Source organism: Megascapheus bottae, chromosome 6 (genome assembly GCF_031878675.1).
Source record: "Megascapheus bottae isolate mThoBot1 chromosome 6, mThoBot2.hap1, whole genome shotgun sequence".
NCBI classification, from domain to species: domain Eukaryota; kingdom Metazoa; phylum Chordata; class Mammalia; order Rodentia; family Geomyidae; genus Megascapheus; species Megascapheus bottae.
In genome coordinates this window covers 53,781,577-53,809,275 of record NC_143514.1, presented here as the reverse complement: position 1 = coordinate 53,809,275, position 27,699 = coordinate 53,781,577, and the positions used below count along the sequence as shown (strand labels likewise).

Here is a 27,699-nt window from a genome sequence, read left to right as displayed (position 1 = left end):
TAGGCATACTTAAATAATTAATCATATATAGCTGGTGGCTATCACATTGGGCATCACATTTCCTATTCCCTACCCTAAATAACCCACCTTTATTCCCACTGTTTGTATTCCTAATCTATTCACATTCCTCTTCCAAGTCAGCTTCAACATGTATGTGGCAAGATCCTGCATTGGGCAAGATCATTAGTTTTGTCATTATGCCAAAGCCAATTTGTTGTACCCATTTACCTTTAATATTATTGATTCTCAATACTCTCTCTTTGGGGACTAGACATTCTCCAAATTTTTTCCTACCTCTCCAGTTCTTACTTCTTAGGTTCATTCCTCTCCAGCTTTTAAAGAATTGCGTTCACTTAGTCTAATATATGGACTCCTTTTGTTCTCCTTTACGATTTTCCTTTAAAAGGGGGTAGGGAAATGGAACTCTAATTAAGGGCTTTCCATTGTGATTAGAGTATCATCCAAATGCCTTTCCATAACACAAAGTCTTGAATGATTTACCACGGCCTAACTCAGGTCGCAGGTTTTGCTTCCCATTGTGGGACAAGGTCCTCGTCATTCCCTGGCTTTGCTTTTTTTTTTAGCCCTTGTGTCTTGCTTGATTTGAGCATTTAACTTGTTTATTCCTTATTGTTATTATAAAGGTGGTGAACGGAGGAATGGGGCCAGGCTGCCTCCCATAGGCACTCGCAGTGCAGGAGAGCAGACCACAAAGATGGGCACGCGCCTTCTTCCCGCCACGGTGACCCAGCCAGGGTCGGGCCGGGAAAGAAACGCACCCGGATGCCGAGCCGGACTCGCCCATTGACACCACAGAGGCCACGCCCCTTCCGGCGGCGGCGTTGACTCCGGGGCGGTAGGGCGGCGGAGCCGGACGCCGCTCGGTCCGCCCCTTTCTCCTGCTCCCCCCTCCCCGCCTCGCCCCGCCCCGCCCGCCCGCCCGCCCGCCCGCTCGCCCGCGCTGGCCGCTGTCAGAAAAGCGGTGTATGCTGAGCCGCTGTCGCTGCCGCCTGCTGCGCACTCTGAACGTCCGGTCGCTGCTGCTGACCCTCCCGCCGCTTCTCCTCTCCCCTCGCCGCCTCATGAAGCCGGTGGTCGTGTTTGTCCTCGGCGGGCCCGGCGCCGGCAAGGGGACGCAGTGCGCGCGCATCGTCGAGGTGAGAGGCCGGGCGGCGGCGGGCTCCTCCCGAGGCTTGACGGGGCGCGGGGCCGGTTCGGGCCGCGGCGCTGGCGGTCCGCGCCCTTCTCCACCTCCCGGCCGCGGCCCGCGGACTACGGGTCCCGGCGGCCCCCGCGCCGTCCGCGTGGTCCCGGCTCCGGGGCGCCCGCGCGGCGTTCTTCCTTTCTGTTTTCAGGGGGGCGCTCGGTCCTCGGTGCGGCGGGGGGCGGGGGGCCGGCCGGGAGCGCTCCCGGACGCTCGCTTCCGCGCATCTCCTTCCTGACAGCCTGAGGACCAGACGAGTCTCCCTCCAGTGGGTGCTGGAAGAGGTTGGTTGGGTCAGCCTCGGGGACCCGGCGCCCGGAGCGCGGCTTTGACTAACGAGGGGGCTTGTCCGCGCCCCTGCCCGCAGTCCGCGGATCACTGGCCTGTACCCCCCCGAAAGGAGCCGGTTGGAGAAAGGTGCTGCTCCGGACGCCCTGCTGGCTCGCTAGGCTCCGCCCACCCCGGCGTCCGGGTCGGGCAGCCCCGCAGCTCTCGACCTCTGCCCTCGGAAACCACGCCTAGCAGTTACCCAGCGCAAGCTGCGACCCTTGGCCCTGTTGCCAACTCAAGCTTTGCCCTTGGAGAGTCACTGCCTCTCACCAAGCCCCTCTGGCCCCCGGTAATGAGATGCGGAGCTCTGCACCCAGATTGACAGACAATCTTCTACATCCTAAAATGGTGGTGGTACTGCGTTTTGCTTTGTTTTGCTTCGCTTTAAGACGTGGCAGGTTTGCCACTTCATTCTGCCAGTAGTTTTCTGTGTGGAGAGATACAGATTCATTGTTAGACGCAGGGATACTTTGAGTAAGGCGCATTGGACAGTCTGGATGGAAAACAAGATCTCTAGAAACAGGAGAGGCAGCCAGTGGTGGGGCAAAATACCCCCAAGTTACCGAAAACTGAATGATCAACAGAAGTTTTGACCAGAGAAATTCTAAAACAGTTCGATATGTCCTGCATTTACTGGGATTTTACTTCTTTCCTACCCTCATACACTCAGCTTCTGTCCTATATTGATTGATTCCCTCTGGATCTCCAGGAGAAGTGGGATGTATTCTAAAGCTGTATTTATAGTTACTAATCATTTTAGGACCTCTTTCAACCAAACAAGGAATATATGCTATTCCTATTTTTGTGAGTTTTCAGTTTTCAAAAGACTGCTGACACTGCACACCAGCAGTATCAGCGCCTGGAGGTTGAAGCAGGAAGATAGGAGGCCAAATAATTTAGGGTCAAACAGACATGGGTTTAAATCCCTGCTCTGTCATTGTTATTTCTCTGCTTTCAGAAAAAAAAAAATCTTTATAGCTTCAGTTCCTTTGTACAGTGGGAGAAAATAGAAATCCCTGTTATATAGTATTTTTTGTGTGCTGGTGATGGTACCGGGCCTTGAACTCTGGACCTCAAACTCCTTCCTTAGCTTTCTTGTGTAAGGTTGGTGCTCAACCACTGGAGCCACACTGCTGTTCTGGCATTTGGCTGATTATTTTGGAAATGGAACCTCACAGACTTTTCTGTCCTGTCTGACTTCGAATCTCAGTTCTGTAGGTCTCAGTCCCTGAGTAACGAAGATTACAAGGCTAGCTTTTTAATGGTATGTGTAAATGTTAAATGAGGTAGGACATCTAGCACAAAGAGACACATGCACATTTTTTCTACTTTAAACTTACTGATTTTATTGTATTGGTTATTTTTATTTTAAAGTAGCTTTGAAGTTTGATTTATGTCTTTTATGTTTGAAAACACTTAAATATTTCATTTCTGAATCATAATGTGCCTTTAAATAGCCACACTCAAGCCAATAATACTCATTATTCCACTGTACTAAAAATAATCTATATGTCCCATAAATACACACTTTACTCCATTCAGTAATGAAGATTCTATGATGAGATATGTTTTATAATGTGTTATTTTAAAATTTCAGCAGTTACATGAGTTTAAACTGATTGGACTGACTTGTTTTATGAACATGTTTGTTGTTTATTCCATTTGCTATCCACATTAACCTGATAATAATCACCAACTTCCAAATAGTTTAAAATTTAGTTCTTTCTTAGCTGATTAACTGTCTGTTGTCAGTTAAATCAGAAATAATCCTGATGTTTGTCTATGTCATATCTGTCTCCATCTCTTGTACCTTGGCTCAATATTTTATTATACATGTCGTCATAAGTCAAATGCGAAGAGATTGTGATTTTTGAAATTGCATTTTTTCTTATAAATATGTGGTGTGTGTGTGTCTTTTAGATTGTTAAACTATCATACCAAGGCTAATTTATTTATCTTATAAGGTACCTGAAATGTGGGCGGAAATAGTATTATTTCTTTGGGAAAATAGCATGGATTTCCATCTCAGGCTGCCAGAAAGTTTTTTTTGTTTGTTTGTTTTTGTTTATTGAGACAGTGTCTGTCATGTAACCCCGGCTAACCTGGAACTTGAATCTTCCTGCCTCAGCCTCCTGAGTGCTGGGATTACAGATGTGCACCACAACCACAAGTCCATCTGTTGCCCTTGTGGCTGTAGAACCTGAGGATGGATAACTTGTAGCAGGGGAAGGGAATTAGTTGGAATGAAGCTGATACTTAATCTCTGGAAACAATTGTGCTCCACTAATTGCTCTCTGAGAAGGCAAAGGCAAATCTGATATAGTATCTTCTAAAAGTATTGCTAACTGTAAGAAAAAAAAGATTTAGTGGAGGTTTAGGGGGTGACTTTTCCTGTTTATTTGTACTGGACTTTTCCAGTACTGTCATTCTGATGTTTTTAAAATTAAGCTTTATTTATATTTGTTATTTTGGCCCCAGAGAAATGGCACTGTTACTAAAAACAAAACAAAAACACTTATCTTTGAAAATAACCACAATTTGCATGTGTTGATTGGAAAGAATATTTAAACCTCTTCAGTACTTAAACCATCAGATTGTGAACATTTAGCCTACATAAATAAACTGTGACTAAACTGTGTATCCACTCTAAATGAATTTCTTTCTGTGCATTCAGAAAGCCTATTTGTGACTTCCTCAGGTCTAAGTGATTCTAGTTTTTCATGGCAAGCCTACTTATTGGACTTATGTATTGACTTTAAATAACTTGACTGTGTTTATCTTTGTGTCTTCATTGTTGAATGTGATATCCTTAATGAATATTGGTTGAATATTGACATGATGATTGAAGACATTAATTTATCCTGAAGGGGTATACATTTACAAAATTCAATCCCAAGGGGGCGCCCAAGTAGTTGTTAGTTTTCCAACTTTCTGTACCAAATATACGAATGAGATCTTCCTTTCTCCTTCAGATTTCTTGTGCAGTACTTCTCATTGAATTAATGATAAGTAGGCCAAATATTTTCAAAAGTTCTTGATTGTAAATCCCCAGAATATATCTAGTGTCTCTTGAGATGCTAGATATAATATTAGGTCTGGTATTGAAGAATAGAAAATTTTTTCTTGGAGTGGGGTACCTCTTTTTTGGGGGAGAAGAGGTCTGTATGGGGGGGGTGTCTAGTGATTTCCCACAGCTTTACCACTTGAGATAATTTTCTGAAGAAAAATTAATCCATTTAAGAGAAGGGCTACAGAATCCTGATTCTGAAGTGCCAATTTTTTTATGTTGAGAACTTGAGAGGGAAGATTGTCTATTGTTTACAGTACAATTTTTTTTTTTTTTTTGCTAGTCCTGTGCTTGAACTCAGGGGCCTGAGCACTGTCCTTGGGTTTTCTCAAGGCTTTCTACCACTTGAGCCTTAGCACCACTTCTGGCTTTTTTCTATGTATGTAGTACCGAGGAATCCAACCCAGCTCTTCATGCATGCTAGGCAAGCACTCTACCACTAGACCAAACTCCCGGCCCCTACTTTACATTTTTTAAAAACAACTTTACATTTTTTTGTCTTTCCATTTTAAGTTACAAAAATACTACATGCCTATTGGGACAAGTTAAATCTCTTCTGAATCTGATTTTCCATTGTTTTATTGATATTCTTACAACCATGCAAATATTTGTTTATGTGTGTGTGTGTGTGTGTGTGTGTGTGTGTGTGTGTGTGTGTGTGTGTGTATGTGGTGGGGGGCGGGGAATAGGGCTTGAAATCTGCCTGGGCACTGTCCCTGATCTCTTCAGTTCAAAGCTACTGTCCTACTCTTGAGCCAAGCCCTACTTCCTATTTTTCTAGAGGTTAATTGGAGATAAGGTAAGAGTCTCAGGTCCTTTTGTGCCTGGGCTAGCTTTGAAACTTGATCCTCAGATCTTTATCCTCCTGAGTAGCTAGGATTACAGGTATGAGCCACCTTGCCTGGCTATATGTATTTTTTTTTTTTAACATTTAAGTGGATTTTTTTTTTCATGCACTGTGTCAACTATCCTTTTGGATTTTATGTACAGATTTTATTTATTTATTTATTTATATTTATTGTCAGTCATGGGACTTGAACTCTAGGCCTATGCAATGTCCCTGAGCGCTTCAGCTCAAGGGTATTGCCCTGCCCCTTGAGCCACAGCTCTACTTCCAGTTTTCTAGTGGTTAGTTGAAGATAAGAGTCTCATGGGCTTTCAGGATTTTCAGGCCCTTGTTGGCTTTGAACCACAATCCTTAGATCTCAGCCTCCTGAGTAGCTAGGATAACAGGTATGAGCCAACAGAGCCCAGCAAGGAGTAGCCCAGGCTGGTTTTGAACGTGATTCTCCTGCCTCCTCCTCCTTGTTGATTACTGGCATGGAGTGCCACCAAGGCCGGCTTAGTTTATTTCTGTTTGTTACTGCACAATATTTGGATGTTATCTTAGCATGATATTATATCCTTTGGAGTGATATTCAGGACAGTTTCTGAGGCTTATTTTGCTATTATAACAATGCTCCAATAAAACTTGTAAATGTAACTTTGCATATAAATGTTTTTATTTCATAAACAAGATTCCTAAAAGTAGATTGCTGGGTGAGAGACTGTGCATTTTAATTAATAATTATTTGTCCAATTACTTTGGGAAAAAATAACTCGTAGGAGATAAATTCAAAGGTTTTTTGTTTGTTTGTTTGTATTTGTTTGCTAGCCCTGCAGCTTGAACTCAGGGCCCCAGCACTGTCCTTGGACACTTTTTGCTCAAGGCTAGCGCCCTGCCACTTGAGTTACAGCACCACTTCCAGCTTTATCTGAGTATGTGGTATCAAGGAATCAAACCCAGGGCTTCATGCGTGCTAGGAAAGTACTCTGCCACTAGGCTACACTCCCAGCCCCTCAAAGGGGTTTTATTTGTAGAACTGACTCACACACTTACAAAAGCCAAGAAGTCACATGCTTTGCTATGTGAAAGCTGGAGAACCCAGGAAACTACTGCATAATTCACTGTCTGAAGGTCTGAGAGTCTTAAGTTTTGATATTTGAGGGCAGAAGATACCAACTCTCAGAGATCATATTTGTTCTTCCTCTTCCTTTAGTCTAATAGTGCTCAATGGATTGGATAATGCTGGTTATCTTTACTAGAGACACCTTTGTAAATGCTAGGAAACATTCTCACAGGCCAGTGAAGAAAAACTATCTTACCAGCTGTGTGGGTTATCCCTTCACACAAACACCTAAAATTATTTAAGCATCACAAGCCTAATGCTTACTAATTTCTGTCAGAAGGGCATAATTTTTTTACCAATACTAGATATGGATAATTATATTAATTTTTTGCATATTTGTTGTCTCCTTTCTAAAATTGTTCTGAGTAAATTCCTCATTTTTTTCCCTAAGATGTTTATTAAGTCCATTAGGGTAAAATGCCATAATTAGTTCGCTTGCTCTTGTTATATACTCATCATTTGTTCAGAAAAAAAGTGTGTGTGTGTGTGTGCATGTGTGTGTGTGCATGTGTGTGTATGTGTGTGTTGGTCCTAAGGCTTAAACCTAGGGGCTGGGCACTGTCCCTGAGCCTTTTTTTTTTTTGCCAGTCCTTGGGACTGAACTCAGGCCTGGGCACTGTACTTGGGCTTTCTCAAAGCTAGCACTTCATTACTTGAGCTACAGCGCCACTTCTGGCTCTTTCTGTGTATGTAGTACCCAGGAATCGAACCCAGAGCTTTGTGTATGCTAGGCAAGCACTCTACCACTGGCACTCTACCACTTGAGATACAGTTTCACCTTGGCTTTTTTGGTAATTTAGATGAACTTTCCTGCCTGTCCTGGCTCTTAGTCATGCTCCTCAGAGCTTAGCCTCCAGATTAGGTGGGATTACGTGTGTGAGCCACTGGTGCCCAGCTCTAGCTCTACATTTTTATTTTATTCTGTTTTCGGAGGTTTTAATGTTTTACTGACTTTTTTTTTTTTTTTTTTTTTTTTTTTTTTGCCAGTCCTGGGCTTGAGCTCAAGGCTTGAGCACTATCCTTGGATTTTCTTAAGGCTAGAAGCTCTACCACTTGAGCCTCAGCACCATTTCCGGCTTTTTTCTGTGTATGTGGTACCGAGGAATTGAACCTGGGTCTTCGTGCATGCTAGGCAAGCACTTTACCACTAGGCCGACTCCCAGCCCCTTTACTGACTTTTTGAATTCCCACAAATGACATGTAATGTTTGGAATAACTTTCATGTCTACATACCATTTTCTTTACTCAACACTTATTTTTTGTACTTCAGGTCTCCCCTCTGAGATAATTTTTTCTTCCTAAGTGTATTCTTTAGACTTTCTTTAATCAGTTTAACTTGTAGTTCGGAATTTTTCTGTTTTCCCTGTGTAGTATTTTTCCCCCAGTTAACCACTGAGGGTGTGTTATCCTTCTTGGGTCCTGAGTTTATCTGGTGATCTTTGAGGCCCAAGTAGATCAGAGGTTTTTGGTGTCTTCGTAATGTGTTAGGCCCTTCCTAACACATTCCCTGAAAGACCCAGGCTTTAGTCACTGGGTTTTTATGGTGGGGAGTCTCCAAGGCAGTCACAACTCACTTGGAATTTGTTCTTTCATAGTTTACTTAAATGTGAATTTATGAGTTATTTTTTACGCAGTCATGAAAAAAAAATTATCCAGCCGGGGTATGAGGCTCAATAGTAGAGCACTTGCCTGCCTACCATATGGAAAACCCTAGATTGGATTTTCAACACCACAAGTCAAAACAAAAAATAAAAACCCTCCAGTGATACTTGTGTGTTGAGGCAGGGGTGTGGTGTGTGTATTTCCTCTAAGATGGAAAATACATCTTTTTAAAATATCCTGATCAGATATTGTTTCTATCTCAAAATCCACCTTCAGTATTAACTCTTTTTCTTTGTCTTTTCCCCCACCCCCATTCCTGGAGCTTGAACTTGGGGCCTGGGGTACTGTCCCTGAACCCCTAGAATACGCTCTAGCACTTAGCCGCAACACCACTTCTGGCCTTTTCTGAGTAGTTTATTGGAGATAAGACTCTCATGGGATTTTCTGTGTCAGCTGGCTTCCAACCAGATCCTCAGATCACACTTTCCTGAGTAGCTGGGATAACAGGTATGAGCCCTGGTACCCAGCTTTTCCTTTGGAAATCCTATTTCATTTATACTTTTTGGGCTAAAGTTTCTTCAACAATATTTGATTAATCTGAATGCCACATTCTAGTTGAGATGGTTATGGAAAAGGATTGTACTCATGATGTAGTTCCCAAAGTTATATAAGAATACAATAATTTAATAATTGGCCACCTGAATCAAGTTTGAGCATTGATAAATCATTCTAGTGGTAAGACTTTGTATGTGTGCATGCCTGCCAGTACTGAGGCTTGAACTCAGGGACTGGGCACTGTCTCTTAGCTTTTTTTACTCAGAGCTAGTGTTCAACCATGTTAGCCTCACTTCCACTTATAACTTTTTGCTGGTTTATTGGAGGTAAGAGTCTCATGAATTTTCCTGCCTGGGCCAGATTCAAATCTTAACCCTCATATCTCAGTTTCCTGAGTAGCTAGGGTTACAGATGTGAGCCACTGGCATCTGACTTAGTGATTTTTAGACTTTTTGACTAAGAGGGCAGAGGCAGGGTTTAACTGTCGTATTCTTTGTGTCTTACTGGTCTGTTCACACTGATTCTTACTACCTCAAAGTTAATACTTCTAGCCTATCACCAAATGAAAGTTTATTTGTTCTAACATTTTAGTAGCTTTTACCTACACATCAAGACTATTTTTATAGACTAAACATGTGATAAGAGCATGTAGGACTTAATAGAGAACAGGTGTGGGTGACTGACAGATGTTTGCTAACAGTTTTACTCTGCCTTGTAAGTAAAGTTAACAACATATCACTTGGGTAAAGGAAAAAGCATCAGTTGTTACTTAATACTCTCAAACTGTCACTTGAAAAGACTGTGTCTCATGAGGCATGTTCCATTCCTGGTTTCTGTCAGTTTCTCCATAGACCTATAAGTTGCTTCCAATCACCATTAGGACATGTTCCCACATCAGTAAGCAATTAAATATGCCCAGCTTGGGGTTACACTGCTTTCCTGCCTTCTTTCTGCTTGAGTCTTTTAAGATGTATTATTCATTGGAGTTTAATACTGGAAAGTGCTATGTGTACTTAACCCATAGGCCTTACCTTTAACATTTTATATGGTTTAGGTAGACAATAACATGAAATTTCATTCTAGAGATACTTTCCTTGTGTAAGTTGGAATTGACTAAATGGCTAATTTAGATTTTCAAATAGTGGCACTATTTCCTTGGTAGTTGTTTATTTAGTGATTATTGTACAAGGCAAGTAGACATGATAGTGTTTCAGAATTGGAAAATGGTAAGAATAATGCCAATGAAACAATGATGATCAGAATCTGGCTGATTAAGATGGGCCTGTAATATCTAGCTTGCTCGGCACCTGTGGCTTATGCTACTCAGGAGGCTGAGATCTGAAAGCTGGAAGTAATGCTGGAGATCAAGTGGCAGAGCACTAGCCTTGAGCATAGAGACTCAAGGACAGTGCCCAGACCCTGAGTTCAAGCCCCAGGACCAGTTTAAGAAAAAAAAAGAGAGAAAGAGTACCTAGCTCTGTGTGTGTGGATAATGTTTCTGATATCATTGTCATGCTAGCATACAATAAAACCCATTGACTTTGTATTTCTCTCCTTTTAATGTTTGTTGGAGGTTTCGTTTCAAAGACGATGGAAGCTGACAGGCTCGGCATCTCTACACTGGTCACCTGAGGAATTACCTCAGAGGTCCACTAAGGAAAGATTGTAACAGAGTCAGCAGGCCTGGGTTCAAGTGCCTCCTGACTCCACTAACAAAGTTAGTGTCTCCACTAATAAAGCTGGCACATCTCAGATTCTCCTAGTATAATATGAGGGTTGTGGAGTTTGATCATTTTGCCAGTCAGAAAACAGATCTTAGTTCTAAAAATGTTCCAACAGATAATTGAGATGGGGTTTGGTTGGGTATATTGTCTTTGCTATGGATGTGTCATTTTTAGAACGTCTTTATAATTTTGAACTCTAGTTTTTGGAATAGGCCTTCGTTGAATATGTTTCTTTTTAAACCTTTGGATAATCTCAATTGAGTATGTCTCTATGTTTACATCTGTTTCTAGGCTATGAAACTGAACTGTTTTCTGTCTCCTATAATTCTTGACTTTATGCCCAGATTGTGTGTTTGTTGCTGTATTATACTTTTGTTTTTCCATTGTTTAAGGAATGGATCACTTTCCAAAGAAAATTTCATTTAAAAGTTTGAATTTGTTTTTGGTTTTAAGAAGTTCAATGATATATATCTCTAAAGCAGATTTTTTTCCTACAATGGTTTATTTAAAGTAATTAATTTGGATTTTGTTCTGGTACTGGAGCCTGAACTGAGGACTTACAGCTCTTACTTGGTTTCCTTTTCATTTCATTTTTTTTTTCTGGTCATAGGACTTGAACTCTGGGCCTGAATGTTGTCCCTGAGCTCTTCAGCTCAAAGCTACCACTCTACCCCTTGAGCCACAGTGCCACTTTCTGGTTTTCTTGTTTAGGGTTGGTACTCTACCTCTTGAACGGTGCATCAAGACCAGTATTTTTTTTATTAAAGAATTTATTAACATTGATTTTTACATCATATTTCAAATGACATATTTAAGAAACAAGTATTCAAGAAGGGAATCTCTATATACAATCACTGGCACTTAGATTTTAGAACATAATTAAAATTAGGCTGAGGGTTTGTATGGCATAGATAGTTGTAGTTGTGCTTATATTTCCAGTACCATGTCCATAGCATTGGGTACGCAAATATTGAGTCCTCGCTCTTGTACTGTTTGGATCTAATAGCCGCATATTAAGGATACCATGCGCCTTTTGTTCTTGACTTATCTCACTCAACATGATTCGCTATAGATTCATCCACTTCCCTGCAAATGCCATTATTTTATCTTGTCTGTTGCAAGCCCAGTATTTTGCTGATTGATTGGAGATAGAGTCTCTCAGCTTTTTTTCTGTGAGGGCTGGCTTTGAACCATGATCCTCTAGATCTCAGTCTCCTGAGTAGCTAGGATTACAGGTAAGAGCCATTGGGTATTTGTTCCTCAAACCCAAGGACTCTTGCCTAATCTTCCACTTTTTGGGATTACAGGTGTGTGCCAGGACATCTGGCTTATATTCTCATTTTACTAGCCTGAAAAAAAAAAGTAGTTTGACATGCTTATTGGTTAAGAACCGTCTGTTTTATTACCATTTTATTTGAGTGGTTTGATGTATATAAAGACCTAAGCTACCATTGCTATTTCCAAATGTTCTCCAAATGTTCTTACAGGAACTGTTAACTATTTAGACTCTCTTAGATCCACTTGGGACAATATTTAGCTTGTAGTGAGTGCTACATGAGAAATTCCTTAAGATACTTTTTCTGCCCAGACATAGAATGAGTATGTAGTTTACAGACTTTGCATTGACAATAAAAATTGATTGTTTAATTAAGAAAACCACATGAGTATTTACTAAATGTTAACAGCATCTATCCATCAATGCTGGAAGTTTCCAAGTTAATTCCTCTCTGTCTGAACCCATGGAGGTTTCTGAGCCTGGTTTTTATTTGACTATTTTTCTAATGTAGATTTATTCAGAATGATGGAGATGAATTAAAAGAAATACTGGAACTGGCCAACTACAGAATGAAATTGAAGTGTGAAAATTCTAATTCACAGATGCTGTAGGAGCAATTGGTATGTAAATTGGATAGCATAATCCATCCTCAATTATCAAGAGACACCGTCTGCCAAATGTTAGAGGGATGTGTAGGTTTTAACAGTCTGGAGGCTCTTGACTCCCCTTTTCTCTAAGCTTTATTGATGGTTCTGTCTTGCCATTGTTTCTGAAGCATCAACTTCTTCCCTAAGCCTACAGAATTGGAAAAATCTGATAAAATTATGAAAACAAGAATTGCCTTTGCTAATCAGTAGTAGGACTCAAGTAATTTTATAAATGCAAACCACTGTTGCATTCCTTATGAATATAACCTGTTTACCTCCTCTGATTCAGAATATTGCCCGATACTTTATAGATAAATGTTTATAGATGTAAAGTATTGCCTGAATTAAGTTTTATATGAAGGAAATATTGGGGAAAATGAAATAGTAGAAAGGTACTGGTGGCTGATATCTGTACTCAAGGAGGTTGCTACCTAAGGATGGAAAAAAAGTTCAGCTGACTATATCTCCAATTGGTTAACAAAAAAGCTGGACTAGAGACATGGCTTAGATGGTAGAATGCTAGCTATGAGTTAAAAATCCAAGCTAGATAAAGAGACCCAGAGTTCACATGGGAGGGGGGGAGTTTGTCTATAGTTGAGTACATTTTATCCCTCTTTTCTCTCTTGCAGAACGTAAGTAAAAAACAAAATACTACCCATTAGATAGAGGAAGAAATTTGTTTTGTGTTAATTTGGAGTTTGTCTGCTAAAGCTTCTAGCTTAAGAAAAGATTTAGTTTCATTTACAACTTGTACATTTCATAATTACTAGTTATGGCTGAGTATAGTACACCCAGTTAGAAATACAATGAAGACAAACTATAAATGAGATTGGAAATCCACTGTCAATCTAATGACACTTAGTTTTTCTTCCATTGCATATAGACTTTCATGATGATAGCTTGTAATAGTGGTTACTGTAGGAAAAAACACATTTTTAATTCTTTGTGGTTAGTACTGGATGAAATCTTAAAAAAAAAGAAAAACATTGACCAAGAAGCACTGTATTCATAACTTGACTTATGGAATTGGTACCCCTTTGTACAACTACTTAAAAACAACAACAAAGAGGGGCCGGGAGTTTGACCTAGCGGTTAAAGTGTTTGCCTAGCATTCATGAAGACCCGGGTTCGATTCCTTGGTACCACATACATAGAAAAAAGCCGGAAGTGGTGCTGAGGCTCAAGTGATAGAGCTCTAGCCTTGAGAAAATCCAAGGACAGTGCTCAGGCCCTGAGTTCAAGCCCAAGACTGGCAAAAAACAATAACAACAACAACAAAGAAATCCTAAAAAAGTTGACAAGTAAATATGTGGGGTACTGTGACAAATAAAACTCCCATAGGAGTTTCTCTTTTCTAAGAGAATTCAGATTAATTGGAAAAAGTTGCATTGGAAACATAGCTTTGAAACAAATTATACCTTACAGAGTGTTCCTAATATTTTATAGACTACAAAACTCTTGTTTGCTGGCCAGGCACTGCTTACACACCTGTCATCCTAACTATTCAGGAGGCTGAGATCTGAGGATTGTGGTTTGAAGCCAGGCCAGGAAGGAAAGTCCATGACACTCTTTTCTGCAGTTAACTGCCAGAAAAACACAAAAGTGGCACTGTGTCTCAAAGTATTAGTCCCACAACCAACACGCAAAAAAACTAGTTTGCAACTGGTCCCTGATATGAATATAGATGCTTTAGCATAGTCTTCACAACACTTGTGGGTGTTCTTCTGAAGGTAGATTGTTGACTACATAACCCTAGCATATCATGTAGATAATGCAAAGTAAACTTAATCTTAAATATTTTATAAATGCACATCTAAAGGACACGTAATAGTTTGTTTGCCAGTCCTGGGGCTTGAACTCAAGGCCTGGGCACTGTCATCGAACTTTTTACTCAAGACCGGCACTCTACCACTTGAGCCACAGTGCTACATCTGGCTGTTTCTGAGTAGTTTATTGGAGATAAGGGTCATGGACTTGGCTGCCCAGCTGGCTTTGGACTGCAATCCTTAGATATGTCTCTTGAGTAGATTACAGATCTGAGCCACTGGTGCCTAGCTACCTAATAGTTATGATTCAGCATGTTCACAGTTGTGTCAGACCCTTGGAAGCCCAACAGAGTGCTGTAGTATAAGCTTGCTCCCACCAAGCAAGTATAACCTGTCTTGGCTAACCTGTCACAACTCTGAGACCTGCTAGGCCTGATTTGCAGCATGCATTGCTCTTGCATAGGACATAGTCCTCTACTTAGGTCACTTTTTCCTGCTCATTTATCAGCTTTGCAACTCCCAATGCTGAGGGAACATTGAACTAGATGATCAGTAGCTTTGTGTCACCCATCTCTGTTCTGATGATGTCCTATCTGCAGATGATGTCCTGTCCCCTGTACTGTAATATCCACTTATAGAAGTTATATCCTACATTCCTCCATGTACCTTCCTCTAGGCCTGGCCTTTGGCTGCTCAAACTCCTTCCATGGCTACTTGATCTGTACTTTTCAGGGTGGGAGGGAACTTGCTATGTTCTTCTGCAGTCTCTGTTCTGCTGGGGTATAGCTGAGAAAATTGCTTGGCATCTGGACCTCACTGGCTAGTGGACCTCACTGCTAGGCAGTGAGGAAAATTGCTCCAGTATTTGAGTTGATGTCATGGAACTGATAGTATTTTCCTACTTGCAGTAAATACAAAGCTGTTGTGTGTCTTTTCTCCCTATAAATCTTAGTGTAATGATTCATAGTTAATTGATTTGTTTTTCAACTTTGTAAAGAGAAAATGAAAGTGAGAACTTCACACAGTTACTCTGAGCAAATTGAGTTCATGTATCAGTCACTAGAGACTTTTGTTTAGATAGTAGTGTGTTTACAGTTATAAGCCGCTATGGTTGTGAATGTTAGCCTTCAGTCAGTGACTTACTAGGTGGTTGTGTGTGTGTGTGTGTGTGTGTGTGTGTGTGTGTGTGTGTGTGGTGTATGTGTGTATGTATTTGAATTCAAGTTCACATCCCAGAGCTTGAACTCAGGGCCTGAGCACTGTCCTTGGGCTTTCTTAAGGCTAGAGCTTTACCACTTGAGCCATAGTACCATTTCTGACTTTTTTCTATGTATGTGGCACTGAGGAATCGAACCCGGGTCTTTGTGTGTGCTAGGCAGGCACTCTACCATTAGGCCAAACTCTCGGACTGATTTACTAGGTTTTAATTACTGGGAAATCTCAGGGAATGTGAAGTTTTGGTTAAGGTTGGAAAATATCTATTTTTCAGAACTGAAATCAGTGACTACTTAAGGACAGCAGAATGTTTTGAAATATGCTTTTTGGAAGTCTAGCTACTATTAAAATGCCATAAGAACTAGTATGTAAGCGATAGTTACCTTTTTCATGTTGTTGAACTTCTGTGTAGTAGGATGAAAGTGTCAGCAAAACCCTTAAGGAAAGTATAGTAAGAGAAAGCAACTATCAATTAGAGGATTTTAAAAAATAGAATGTAGATGAGAAATTGAAAGATAAATGTATAGATTACACATGATTGTGTTTATTTACATCCCTGTTTCCTTTGACTTTGTAGGTAAAGTGTCTTTTTCTCCTTGAGAAACTATAAAATTGTTTAAATATATCATTTGTGCATATCCATAGTTTACAACTACTTTTTAAAATTTTTTTTATTGTAATTAGTAAAAGGGTTACATGATATTTGCCAGATAGAAGGTGCATTAATTCACATACATTGATACCCTTTCACATGTCTTGGTACCCATTTCCCTCCCCCCTACAACTACTTTTTATTCTTCTTTTTTTTTGTCGTGGGGCTTGAACTCTGGGTCTGGGCTCTGTCCCGGAGCTTTTGAGCTCAAGGCTAATGCTCTACCACTTGAGCCACAGTGCCACTTACGGTTTTCTGGTGGTTAATTGGAGATTAACTGTGATCCTCAAACCTCAGCCTCCTGAGTAGCTAGGATTATAGGTATGAAGCACCAGTGCCCAGCTTACTCTTTTTTTCAAAGTTATATAGTGCCAAGCCCTATTTTAATGCAAAATAAAGCTTGCAAATTTGAGCTCTCAAGTGACAGGAAATGAACAGTGAGTATATAATTTCTAAATTGCTAGCTGGGCTTGTGATGTATATTTTGTTCATACAGCAGTGCATTACAGAGCAATGAGTATGGCTGGTATTTTCACTGAGTGCTTGCCATTGTTTAGTTCTGTTTGTCTCTGCATTTATTCAACATCACCATATGCTGTAATCATTAGACCAGAGTAAAGCATCCAGCAAGCAGAAACTTCCAAGTAGGAGCCAAAATAAACAGTGGGAAATGAAGCTGCAATAAAATTTTGTGGACAGTAGTTGTAAAATGCTTTTTGAAAATGGTATGTAGTAAATGGGAAAATAGGTCAAACTTCATTGTTTTATAATGTCCTTTCTTACCCAGCTCTCAGAAGTTTACCCTTACTTAGTGATCAAAGTAGAGATTCATAATTGATGTGGACAGAATTGTAAAATAACAGTTTGAATAAATGTATATTTACTTCTATTTTCTGTAAGTTATGGGAGTTTTCATTTAAAACCTGTTACAATACTTAAATAGGCTTTTGACTATTTCTTTTTTTTTTCTTTTTTTTTTTTTTTTTGCCAGTCCTGGGCTTGAGCTCAGGGCTTGAGCACTGTCCTTAGACTTTCTCAAGGCTAGCACTCTACCACTTGAGCCTCAGCACCACTTCCAGCTTTTTGCTATGTATGTGGGGTACCGAGGAATCGAACCCGGGTCCTCGTGCATGCTAGGCAAGCACTCTACCACTAGGCCAAACTCCCGGCCCCTGACTATTTCTTTTTAGGGAAGAACTTACAAGGCTGAAACATAAACATGGATGATATGATGGTTTTTGCTTATACTCATCTAACTTTATACCCAATTTCAATCATCAAATAATCTGCTTTAGGGTTTGTTTTTCCTTGCTGACTACCATACTGATAGCTTACAATTTAGTAAGCAAGAACAAGCTTAACTAACAATTTTGGGATAGAAATGTATAGCTTATATAGCCCAAAATAAGAAAGCTGATCATAGTCTGGGTATTGGGAAGAATTAGTATTCATAAAAGGAGCACTTGAAGCCAAAGCACCTTTTTGGGAGAGAAGTCAGGGGTCAGTACTTACTATGTAATAGCCCAGCTATCCTTGAACTCAAAAAAGCCATTCTCTTTTTGTGTGCTGCCTGAAATTTCAAAATTGAAATTAAAGATAACATTTACATACTGAGTTTACTTAGATAAAATAAGAACTCACTGAGGGAGTCCTTCAAATTTTGGATAAGTTGATTATTGTAACTGAACAGTGGATATACTCCTATTATTTGAGAATAAAAATGGACTTAGTAAAGTTCATGTGGAGGAAAAAACTTTTAATTGGAAATTCTCACTTAGACTGTATGTATTGTTTGCTCATTGCATCCAGGGGTAAATGACAGTATATGACTTAACTACTGACTTAACTATTACCTTAACCCTGGCCAAGCATGGCATTTCAAAGGCCTTAATGATAGTGCTACTATCACAGTAATACATGTTGCTGAGCTTTCATATCTCACTTGATATCCCTTGATAGGGTTTTCTACCAGGCATGTACTACAGATAACACTTCAGCCAATGACCAGCCACCTATATATCTTGATCTCAAAATACTGTATTGCCTAATGACTAATGGAGCATAGCCTATGATGGTCACCCAAGAACAAGATTATCTGATGACCGCATGTTATTCTTGCCAGTAAATCACATGCTACTTTCTGAGAAATGCATGGTCAGGCTCTCTGGTGGTTCTTTCTTAGTAGAGTTCAAGTACACAATCCGCATAGTGTTTGGTTACTGCATGCCCTTTTGATACAAACTTGAGATGATGGGTCTGCTGTTCGAACAAAGCTGCATACAGCTTTATAATAAACTTTTTGTTTCTATAATTAGAGGGATACTATAACTAGAAAGCAACAATAAAATGTACAGTAGATGCATAAACCAGCACCATAGTTGTTTATCATAATCATGTATTATGTACCACTTGTAACCAATATTTTGATAGGACTTGTAGGAGAGTTATTTAATATTATACTAGCATTATACAGACATGTAATATATTGTGCTGTAACATGACAGCTTCGGTGTTATTAGATAACAGGAGTTTTTACATCTGTTGTAATCTTATGGGGCTAGCTTGGATTAGTTTCTTTGTATAGTAGTAATAATACTTGGATCCTGGGTGTGAAAGAATATAATGGGATGTTAATGCCTTGAACACTTAGATAAATTTTGGACTGATTTCATAATCTGCAAACCTTATGTTTTTAAAGGGCAAGGATGATAAGCAAATTCCTTAAAATTTTCTTGATTATTCAACACACTAAGAAGACTATTTTGTAATATAAAAATGAACACAAAAGCCATGTGCAGTAGCTCACGTCTGTAATCCTAGTACTCAGGAGGCTGGGATCTGAGGATCGTGGTTCGAAGCCAGTCCGGGCACTAAAGTCCGTGAGACTCTTATCTCCAACTAACCACTAGAAAACCGGAAGTGGTGCTGTGGCTCAAGGGGTTGAGGGGTAGCCTTGAGCTAAAGAGCTCAGGGACAGCACCCAGACCCAGAGTTCAAGCTTCACAAATACAAAAATGTATAGTCCTACCACTGGGTTGAGTGAATTCTGATTTTTTTTCTATGTGTCATTTATTTCAGAAATATGGCTACACACATCTATCTGCAGGAGAACTTCTACGTGATGAAAGGAAAAACCCAGATTCACAGTATGGTGAACTTATCGAAAAGCATATTAAAGAAGGAAAGATTGTTCCAGTTGAGATAACCATCAGTTTGCTGAAGAGGGTAAGAAGAGTTCAAACCAGCAAGAGAAGAAGAAATTAAATGCACTTTCATTTGACATGAAACATTTCTTGCTTGTGGAAGGTAGTCACGGTGTTTGAGAATGTCAGGCAGTTCAGAGAACTCTTTTCACCTAGGAAGACTGAACAGTAACTAGATTCCCTGCCTTGGTTTCAGCAGCAGATCAACTCCACATGCATTTATCTTACTTGACCTTTCTTCCCAATGTTCAGACAATTACTCTTTCTTCCACTTGTTTCTTCTCTTTCCCTTCCTTCTCCATTCTGATTTCTTGCAGATCTTGTTTCTTCTTTCTGTTTTTTCACTTATGCCCCTTTCATTGTGGATATTCTTTCCATCTGAATAACTTTTTCTGGTATATGCATCTTCTTTGTCAAAGTGAGATCTGAAAACCAGTAATCTTGAATTTATCTGGTAACTCTTCATTGTAGACCCCTTGGATTATAGTCATTCCACAGGTATTTTTGTATATAAGAAACTGAAGGCAAATTGCAATATTGGGAACAACAAGAAATAGCTAAAGCCTGGTTAGCAGAGAGATGTATAGGCATCTAGATAGACTCAGAGACACTTGAGGATGAAGAGTGTACCTACATACTGTCTTGTCTTTCCTTTCAGAGTCTAGGGTAACCTGCTTTTATTTCAGAATAAATTGATCCTGTCTCACTAGTCTATGGATCCAGTCCCCTCCCTGTATCATAATTGGGCTTAAGGAAGAGTAGGCTACCTTCTTCTACTTTTTCATTTTCTAGTCTTTGCAGTCTGTTTCCATCCCAATTGAAACTGCTCTTGCATATTCTCAGTGGACTTGATATTCCCTATCAAATCCAGGCAGTAATTTTAGTCATTATATTTTCTGTAGCACTTAGTTCTAGTCACTACTAGTTCAAAGCTCACTGTTCACTGTACCTTACGTTGCCATTTTTGTCCACGTGGACAACTGTTCTTTTTCAACTTCTTTTACTTTTTTTGGCCTGGGCCTGGACTCATGGCCTAGGTAGTGTCCCTTGGCTTTTTCCCCCTCAAGGCTAGTACTCTACTTCCAGCTTTTTGGTAGTTATTGGAGATAAGAGTCTTGGAATTTTCCTGCCCTGGCTCGCTTCAAACCATAATCCTCATATCTTAGCCTCCTGAGTAGATAGGATTACAAGTGTGAGCAACTGGAGCCTGACTTTACTTTTTTGACTACCTTGTCTTAGAACTTACGTTTACATAGGGCTGGGAGGTTAGCCTAGTATCAGAGTGCTTGCCTAACATGCACGAAGACCCAGGTTCTATTCCTCGGTAACATATACGTAGCAAAAAGCCAGAAGTGGTGCTGTGGCTCAAGTGGTAGAGCCCTAGCCTTGAGAACAATCCAGGACAGTGTTCAGGCCCTGAGCCCAAGCCCAGGACTGGCAAAAAAAAAAAAAAAACAAAACTTATGTTTACATAGGTCACCCAGTAGACTGGGAGCTCTCCAAGAGCAAGAATCATGACCTTGTATTTCACGTTCCCTGATAATAGGGCTCAGATGAGTATATATTGAGTAAATATAACTGTTGTGCCTTTTTTAGATATCTTCCACAGTACAAATACTATAAAGTCCAAAAGAATTATTTTGATATTTTATAAATATTGAAGAAGCCAGAGCTGGAATTAAACCAATGTTAGATAAAGAAATGAGGAATCTCTACAGTTGTTTTTGAGGAACCAAAAACAACACACCTGGCTGAAAGTATACCTGGCCATAGTTTGAGATGGAGGATATCAAATATCAGTTTATTTCTGATTAGAGGCCTAATCCAAAGCTTGTCCTAGTCTTGTGCTTATTCCATAGTAACGGGAAGTTGCCAGTCTTGGGAGAGTGGACATCTGCGTCGACATTAACATATTCCTATGTTCAAATTCAGGCTTTGGAATTGCCTGAATGTGGTTTCTTGCCATGTTTATGAATATATTGTTCTTTATTTTTTCTGCTTGGATTTGTGGCAGCCAGTGACATTTAGATGTAGTTAGTAGGATGTAGTTATTAAAAGGACAAAAACATCGAGGTTACTTAATTTTTTGTTGTTTGTTTGGCCAGTTCTGGAGCTTGGATTCAGGATCTGGACACAGTCTCTGAGCTTCTTTTGCTCAAGGATAGCAACTCTACTACTTGAGCTATAGCTCCACTTCCAGCTTTTTCTGTTTTAAGCCACATTCCCAGCCCAAAGATGATTAATTTTAAAAGGATTTGATGGATGGGAGCATGGTCTAGTGGTAGAGTGCTGGCCTGGTGTGCACAAAGCCTTGGATTCAATTCCTCAGTACCATATACACAGAAAAAGCCAGAAGTGGCCAGGCGCCGGTGGCTCATACCTGTAATTCTAGCTACTCAGGAGGCTGCGATCTGAGGATCGAAGTTTAAAGCCAGCACAGGCACCAAAGTTCATGAGACTCTTATCGGAAGTGGTGCTGTGGCTCAATATGATAGAGCATTAGCCTTGAGCTAAAGAGTTCAGGCATAGAACCCAGGCCCAGAGTTCAAGCCCCACAATCAACAAAAAAAAAAAAAAAAAAAATGAAAGAAAGAAAAAGAACAAAACAGAAAAGGCTAGAAGTGGTGCTGTGGTTCAGGTGGTAGAGTGCTAGCCTTGGAAAAACCAAAGCATAATACCCAGGTCCTGAGTTCAAACCCTAAGACTGGCTAAATAAATAATGGGATTTTAATTTTTGTCTAGTCCACTTGAGGATTATTAATATAAGAAAGATTTGAATTTTGTCCAAAGACTTTTGCTATTTGACTTAAATTATAGCAAACACAGCACCTATAGAATCAGCGTACTGTAGGCAGGTGTGGTGGTATACACCTATAATCTCAACACTTAGGAGGCTGAGGCAAAAGTATCTTGAGCTTGAGTCCAGTCTAAGCTACATAGTAAATTCCAGGCAAGCTTGAGCCCTATGGTAAGATGTTGTCTGAAGAAAGCTGAGCCAGGTGTTGATGTGTAAGAGATGGTGGGGGGGGGGGCAGCCATATTGAAACAATGATTCATTTCTAATTAGTTTATTTTTTGGTATTGGTACTGGGACTTGAACTCAAGGCCTTGGGCTCATGCTTCACTCACTTCTTAAAGTGTGCTTTTGTTATTGTTTTTGGTGACACTAGAGGTTGAATTCAAGACATCGTGCTTGCTAGACATAAAAGCTACCACTTTAGCCATGTTCCCAACCTACTTTAGTTATTTTTCAGAGAGAGTCTTGTATTTTTGCCCAGGACTGACCTCAGACTGTGATTTGTCTTATCCACTACTGCTTAAGAAATCATACTTGTTAGTGTAACCACTATTTTTCTTTAGGAAATGGATCAAACAATGGCTGCCAATGCTCAAAAGAATAAATTCTTGATCGATGGATTTCCAAGAAATCAAGACAATCTTCAAGGTTGGAACACAACCATGGATGGGAAGGCAGATGTATCTTTTGTTTTGTTTTTCGACTGTAATAATGAGGTAATGAAAATCTTCATCTGCCCATCTGGGCTTTAAGCATCTGATGTTCAACAATTACAGAAAAAGGGATTTTTACTTACATTTACATTTTCTCAAGACAGCAGTGTGTGAGTGTGTGTGTGTGTATGTGTGTGTGTGTGTTTATTTTGTATGTTTTCGGTTTTTAATTAGTAGGTTGGGTAAACAAAAGCAGTGCTATGCTATTGAAGTATTAATAGCTACTGGCACCAGAAGCCTTAGCAACATAAAATTTGCTTTGGTCTTGTTATTTTAAAATAACAAGAACTAGTTTTTGTTTTTTTTTAAAGAATTGACATGACAATAATAAGTAATGAAATTGAACTACTACTTAATTAAGTGTGCTGTGTTTTCAGAGAACATATTGCTTACTGACAAACACATTTTTGGAAAGTTCTTTTTTTTTTTTTGGTGCCAGGCCTAGAGCTTGAACTCAGGACCTGGGCTCTGGCCCTCACCTTCTTTTTGTTCTAGGCTAGTGCATTAGCACTTAAGCTACAGCTCTATTTCCAGCTTCTTTGGTAGTTTAATGGCGGTAAGGGTCTCACAAACTTTCTTGCCCAGGCTGGCTTCAAACTTCAATCCTTAGATCTCAGCCTCCTGAGTAGCTAAGAAAAAAGCAAGGCGGGCTGAGAGTGCGGCCTAGTGGTAGAGTGCTTGCCTAGCATACAGGAAGCCCTGGGTTTAATTCCCCAGAACCACATACACAGAAAAGGCCAGAAGCGGCGCTGTGGCTCAAATGGCAGAGTGCTAGTCTTGAGCAAAAAGTGTCCAAGGACAGTGCCCAGGACTGGCAAAAAAAAAAAAAAAAAAAAAAGCAAGTCCATGCCTGTAATTGTAGCTACTCTCAGACCTGGAAGATTTAAGTTTGAGGCCAGCCTGTGCAGAAAAATCTGCAAAACTTCATCATCTAGACCAGACCAGAAAAAGACTGAACTGGAGTTGTGACTCAAGTGGTAATGTGCCAGCCGTAAGAAAGCTGAAAGTACAAAGCCCTGAGTTCAGGCTCTTTTACTGGCAAATAAAAAACAAGAAAGAGTCATTTCAACCCTCCTCCTTTTGTATCTGAATAACATACCCAGACATACCATTGAATAACTAAATAAATTTCTTAGAACCATTTAATTAAAAGGCCTAACTCTACTTGTAAGCTGCTGTGATATAAACTTCATTAAATTAATACAGTCTGAAAAAATAAGAATTTGAAGTAGTGCCTTGAAGGAAGTTGGCTATTCTTAGATTGAATTACAAATGTGTCTGTAGTAGAGACTTTCTACAGCGTTGAATTACTTTAAAATGTAATTCTGTTCCTCCAACCCTAAAAATATGTTTTCATTTACTCTTTAAAGTTAACTTTAGAGTATTACCGCAGCTTTATAAGGGCTGTTTATTCATGATTAATAAGAGATGCTTTATTCAAATATATTGACTCAAATATTTGGATATTTATGGAATTATCATAAAGTAAGCAGAAATGGCACAAAATTTGAGGCATGTAATTCATACATAACAAGTTAATAAAATATCCAAGATGAGACCATATACATACAGCTCGTCTTTTTATTGCAGTTTGAAAACACGCATACACACAAACACACACAGGGAAAATCTGAGTCATGAATGAATTCTTATTATGCTCTGTACTTATTTAACCTAGTTTATGTAAGTTGAACCACATGTTTAAATTGAGAAAGATTTTGCATGTTGATTAATGAGTTAAACACATTCAGTTGAATGTGGAAATTTTTTGTGCGTGTCAAATTTCAAACTTTATTCTCTTTTTAGGTAGAATGATAAATTTTGCCTTTGTTTTCTAACCTAGCTTTATATCTTCCTATAGATCTGTATTGAACGGTGCCTTGAGAGAGGGAAGAGCAGCGGTAGGAGTGATGACAACAGAGAGAGCTTGGAAAAGAGGTACTTCTGTTTTTTGTTTTTGCTACATCAGAACTCAAGTGACAGATGAAATTCTTGTCCCATTTTGGTCCAGAGAAAGAACGGGTAATGCTTACCTAGGTACAGCGGCCTGTGTAAGGATATGATGAGGGAGTCAGTTGGGTGGGAATCAGCTGCTCTCTGAGCTTCATGTAATGTGAAGGGAGATCTGTCTCCAGAATCAGGCCAGTCTTTTGCTTCTTTTACAGAATTCAGACTTATCTTCAGTCAACAAAACCAATTATTGACCTATATGAAGAAATGGGGAAAGTCAAGAAAATAGATGCTTCTAAAACAGTTGATGAAGTAAGTGTTCCTGCCTTGGCTCCTATTAAAAATATAATCAAGTAAAAATGTGTTTCTTTTGGAGTAAGTAAGAGGAAAAGAAATACTATGCTAGGTAAGTTTGTTTTTGAAACACTTGAGACTAAATGTGAAATTAGGATTTTTTTCTTCTTTTAGAATAAATATAATATAGGTTTTACAACTATTTAGACTTTTTGTTGGTCATGAGTTGGAATTCTGGACTTGGACTCTGTCCCTGAGCTCTTCAGCTCAGGGTTAGTGTTCTACCACTTTGAGTCATAGCACTTCTGGTTTTCTGGTGGTTAATTGGAGATAAAAGTCTCATGGACTTTGGTACCTGGGCTGGCTTTGAACCCTGATCCTCAGATTTCAGCCTCCTAAGTAGCTAGGATTACAGTCGTGAGCCACCAGTGCCCAGCTTAGACTTGTTTTTCATGAGAAGTAGATAATCACTAATTCCAAACTTCTTTTTTTAAAACTTGGATATCATGATTTGTGTGTGTGTGTATGTGTGTGTTTTCCAGTCTGAAACCAAGATTCCAACTCAGTACCTAACACTTTTGCTCATTGGCTAGTGTTCTACCAGCTGAGCCATACTTCCAACCTCACGTGTTCATTTTTTAAAACATCTACCACATGCCTGGCACATCATCTAGCTCGAGAGCCCAGGTTACTTCCTTTTTCATAGCAAGCCATGTAGCTTCAAAGGCAAAGTTTTCTACAATTCCTCACTTCTTTCTTCACAAATCAGCCATCTCCAGTCCACTGTGCCTAGAAAGATTTCTAGTGTATCTTAATTCACCTAATCTCCCTCTCCTTGATCCTCTTCAAGATTCTTGAATCTTCTTCCTCTTATGAACTTTACAACTTGGGAGAGGGTGGTGTGAGGGAAAGTGGGAGAAAAACATGGGAAGGGGTAACAATGTTTATGAAGTAATGTACTCATTCCCTTACAAATGTTAACTATGATCCCTCTATATAGCACCCTGATAATAAAATTAAAAAATAAATTTAATAAAATTAAAAATAAATAAATAAAATAGAATCAGAAAAAAAAGAAAGAAAGGTCCAGAGGAAGAAGATCCAGAAAGTTCTTTATCCTCTTCTCTAGAGGTGAAGTAATGCATGAAAAAACTGGTTTTAGGCTCAGAACTAAAAAAAGGCATTCCATATACATTTTACCAAATTATTAGTAGGGATCGTAGGGATGAGCCACCAGCACCCTACTCGTGAGTCATGTTTTTAATAGTTAAACTTGACTATTTCAGTGGGAACTTAGATACTTGGTAGATTTTTGTGTTGGGAGGAAGTTTTTGTTTTGGTTCTTTTGTTGCTGGGAATTAGACCTATGTTTGGAATTTTAACAGTATTTGCTTTAAAAACTATTCTTTTTTTCTTCTTTGCAGGTTTTTGATGATGTGGTGAAGATTTTTGACAAAGAAGGCTAACTTCAATTCCTAAAGCATCTTTGAAATCATGCTTGAATATTGCTTTGATAGCTGCTACCACAACCCCTTTTTAAGGCAATTTTAATCTTTAAAAATTACATCTCAATGCTAGAAAAATCTATAGTAAGGCAGATTTTTTAAAATTTTGTTTTAAGGTTTGTCACAACAGTAGAATGATTCAGGTTTAACTTTATCATAGTATGGTGCTCACAAAACAAAGAAAGGTATCAGCTAGTTCCTTGTTTTTATTTAAAAAAAAACCATCCCTTTTATAGTTCGCGCCTTCTGTGAGCAAAACATTTTAGTGTGCAAGTATGTCCCTTTAGTAGGATTAGGGATCCCACTTCCTCTTTTTCTTGCAGGTTTTAAAGTTCAAAACTGTTTAGCAAATTTGTGGACCAAATTCAAAGGAATTTTCGGGTAACCAGTTCTTGCTCAAGTCGTTCAGTACACAAACTCATAAAAATGGTTTTCTAGCTATGTTTTAATGTTTATCAAATAACTGACCATTGCCTATAACAAGAAAATCTAGGCTTTGATTTTTCACAACTTGTACAAAGTTGTATGACAGGGCATACATAGCCTTTGCTTTGAGACTTGGGTTGAAGGCACAGGGATTCAAAGCCTGACAAAATTGTCAGCTTTATTCTGACAGAATCTAAGGGTCTGGGGCAAGGATCACATCTGATGACTTTGTTCCTTCAGCTCTATTAATGGTGTTATTCATTTTAACAAAATTCCTCACAATGGAACCCTGAAATGCATGTGCTAGATTTATGTTTAAATGATTCCGTTCTCATTTTAAGTTTTTGTTGTTGTTGTTTTGTTTTCTGGATAAAATAATAGGGCTAGATTAAATTAGAAATGGTGATCAAATGGTTAAATTTCCTATTTGTATTTTATTTTCTGGAATACCTTTTTCATAGTTATTTGTTTAAGAGATTTAAAGATCATTGCACTTTGGTCAGGAAAAAAAAAGTAATAAATCTAATAAATGTTTGATTTTCTTCCTGGGTACTTTTGTTCTTTGTTGTTGTTGTTGTTGTTTGGCATTACATTGAAATGTTGAAACGTTACACAATGTTTGAAAGGTTATCAAGTATAATGGAATTTTCTCTTACATCCATTTTTCCTTGAAAAATTATCTCTCAGATATGGAGCTATGGCTCAAGGGGTAGAGCATTAGCCTTAAGCAAAAGAGCTCAGGAACAGGGCCTAGGCCCTGGGTTCAAGTCCTAGGATCAGAACACACACACACACACACACACACACACACGAATAAAAATTAC

General features: G+C 39.4%; 1 protein-coding gene across 3 annotated transcripts; it reads left to right on the top strand.

Moving 5' to 3' along the window:
• Positions 1-940: 940 nt before the first annotated feature.
• Positions 941-27,396, top strand: Cmpk1 (cytidine/uridine monophosphate kinase 1). 3 transcript variants are annotated; one of them, XM_090334890.1, is made up of 6 exons: positions 941-1,157; positions 19,066-19,212; positions 22,551-22,703; positions 24,562-24,638; positions 24,866-24,962; positions 26,369-27,396. In XM_090334890.1, exons 1-6 carry the CDS (start codon positions 987-989, stop codon positions 26,408-26,410), a joined length of 687 nt encoding a protein of 228 aa, XP_090191016.1. In that variant the 5' UTR covers positions 941-986; the 3' UTR covers positions 26,411-27,396. The 3 variants fall into 3 exon arrangements, with proteins under 3 accessions (XP_090191016.1, XP_090191018.1, XP_090191017.1); XM_090334892.1 differs by lacking the exon at positions 941-1,157 and adding an exon at positions 1,805-1,882; XM_090334891.1 differs by lacking the exon at positions 941-1,157 and adding an exon at positions 1,818-1,888.
• Positions 27,397-27,699: the final 303 nt, after the last annotated feature.